Source organism: Olea europaea, unplaced genomic scaffold (genome assembly GCF_002742605.1).
Source record: "Olea europaea var. sylvestris unplaced genomic scaffold, O_europaea_v1 scaffold990, whole genome shotgun sequence".
NCBI classification, from domain to species: Eukaryota; Viridiplantae; Streptophyta; class Magnoliopsida; order Lamiales; family Oleaceae; genus Olea; species Olea europaea.
The window spans coordinates 66,563-68,595 of NW_019268410.1; the positions used below are offsets into that span (position 1 = coordinate 66,563).

The 2,033-nt window shown below is 34.2% G+C and overlaps 1 protein-coding gene across 1 annotated transcript; it reads right to left on the bottom strand.

Moving 5' to 3' along the window:
• Positions 1-839: 839 nt before the first annotated feature.
• On the bottom strand, positions 840-1,671 carry LOC111392847 (protein LITTLE ZIPPER 3-like). Its single transcript, XM_023018240.1, has 2 exons — positions 1,448-1,671; positions 840-1,350 (listed from the first exon to the last, which is right to left on the bottom strand). Exons 1-2 carry the CDS (start codon positions 1,546-1,548, stop codon positions 1,122-1,124), a joined length of 330 nt encoding a protein of 109 aa, XP_022874008.1. The 5' UTR covers positions 1,549-1,671; the 3' UTR covers positions 840-1,121.
• Between the last annotated feature and the right edge of the window lie 362 nt (positions 1,672-2,033).

A 2,033-nucleotide genomic window follows, 5' to 3' on the forward strand; every position in this document is an offset into this window, starting at 1 on the left:
ATTTTGTAGTATTTATTACATATTAAAAAAATGAAAAATAGAGTACTATTGAAATAATTGAATTGTAGTAGGATTAAAAACGTTCAAAAAATGATTTTCACTTATATTTAATATATTATAGATTATTTAACACAAAAATAATAAGTTTTTTTATTAATGCTTGTCCCAATCTAAAATTTCTTGCACGCTTGGTAGAGTGGATTCGTTAGAAGCACACTAAGACAATGTTAATTTATATAATTATTATATATAGATTTATTACAATCTTGATTTCGAGTTGGATAAGCACTAAGAAAACTATTTAGTTTATTTTGTAAGGAACAAAAATATGAAGTAAATATAAGCTTTAAAAATGACTAGTATGTAAACAATACGTTCAATGATTATTTTCTAGGAGGTAAGACTTTTCATCCCCTTTAAAATTCTTCATGTTTTCTTCTCGAGTTTATTAAGATGGTACGCTCCAGGGCATATCTCCCGGTGGCAAAAGGGAGGACGAATAGGGTTCAGCGCGGCAAGTGTACAGAGTTCGATTCCCCGCAAGGTGGAATTGGCTTTGTTGCAAGCGGGAATTACCATATGGGTTAACGGCCTTGGCCTATCCATGTGCTCTCCACCCTGATTCCTGTGAGGCACATCCTGCCATTTACCTCCTCCACGATGGCCCAGGACAGGGTCGGTGGGGGCCCTTAAGGTTGGGGTTCAACTTTTTTTTTTTTTTTTTTATTAAGATGGTACTGATTCAGTGTGAAAAAAAAAAAAAAAGAGTAAATTTACTTTAATCTTATTTTTAAGATTCTTAGCTATTTATATTCCAAAATTTCTATCATCTAAGAAAATGCCGAAATTAAAAATATATATAATAAATAAAGAAGAAAGGCCAACAATAATCTTACCTATTAATTCTTGTACATACCCGATTGAGAATTATAGTTACACAAATTTGCCAGATATGTGAGTACCTCTTGCTTAATCTAACACAAGAAGAGAAGTCAAAAGAGAAACAGATGGAGCAGTACTATGAGAAGAAAATAATTAATTTCTTGCAGACTCGATGAAAAACTTATGATTGCGTCGACTACAAGAAAGGACATCGTGATAGTCAGCACGGGTTTTCACCTCTACCCGTCAGAAGAATGCACGGTGTTCTTCGACTGATCGTTATTAAGAAGATCATGCTTGGAAAATCTGTTTTGTAACTCAGACATTAGAGCAAGATTTTCTTGATGCAAGAGAGAAGCCTTTTTCCTCAACTTCTCATTCTCTTCTATTATACTGATATTCTCCATGTACAGCTTCAAATTCTTAAGCTCCATAACCTTGCCAATCTTCTCTTTGCATTGCTTTCTTCTGCAAACATATTCATGCATTTATATATAGGATCGAAAAGAAGTGTTCTCGAATGAAAAAGGAATGTCTGTCTTGTACACGAGCTTTGTTAGTTTACCTTGCAAGGTTGTGTACACGAACCCTAGATCGCTTCGGTCGTCTTTGTGAAGGAACTTGAAGATTGTGTGGTAGAATCCATTCTGTGGGATTAATACACATTCTTGATTTTATTTATTTATTTTTGGAGAGTTGGGGGTGTGGGGGTATTTTACAATGAAACAAGAATATTTTTAGTGTGAATTGCTCTGTGTGATATGTTTGAATGGAAAATGAGATGAGTTTTTTGTGGTGTGGTGAGATCCTTTATATAGGAGGCTTTGTTGGTTTAAGCCCCATTTGATCCCCATTAAATTCAATTACATTACATTCTATTTTTCTCTCTCCTATTTTCAACCACACAATCTTTCATATAATAATGTTACACGTAAATCGAAAACTTTTCTTCTTTTTCAATCGCTCATTTTTCTAAAAAATACTATTCTCTCTATTTTCATTTTCAGGTAACGAGAGTCGAACGAGGGCTAAATTATGTCAGGTGTATACCATGTGGTGGCCTGGTGAGGCGTGGGGTTTGGGTGAGGAATTAATTTCAAGATTGGTTATGATGACAAGAGAGAGACATGATTACTAAAAACAGAAACCCT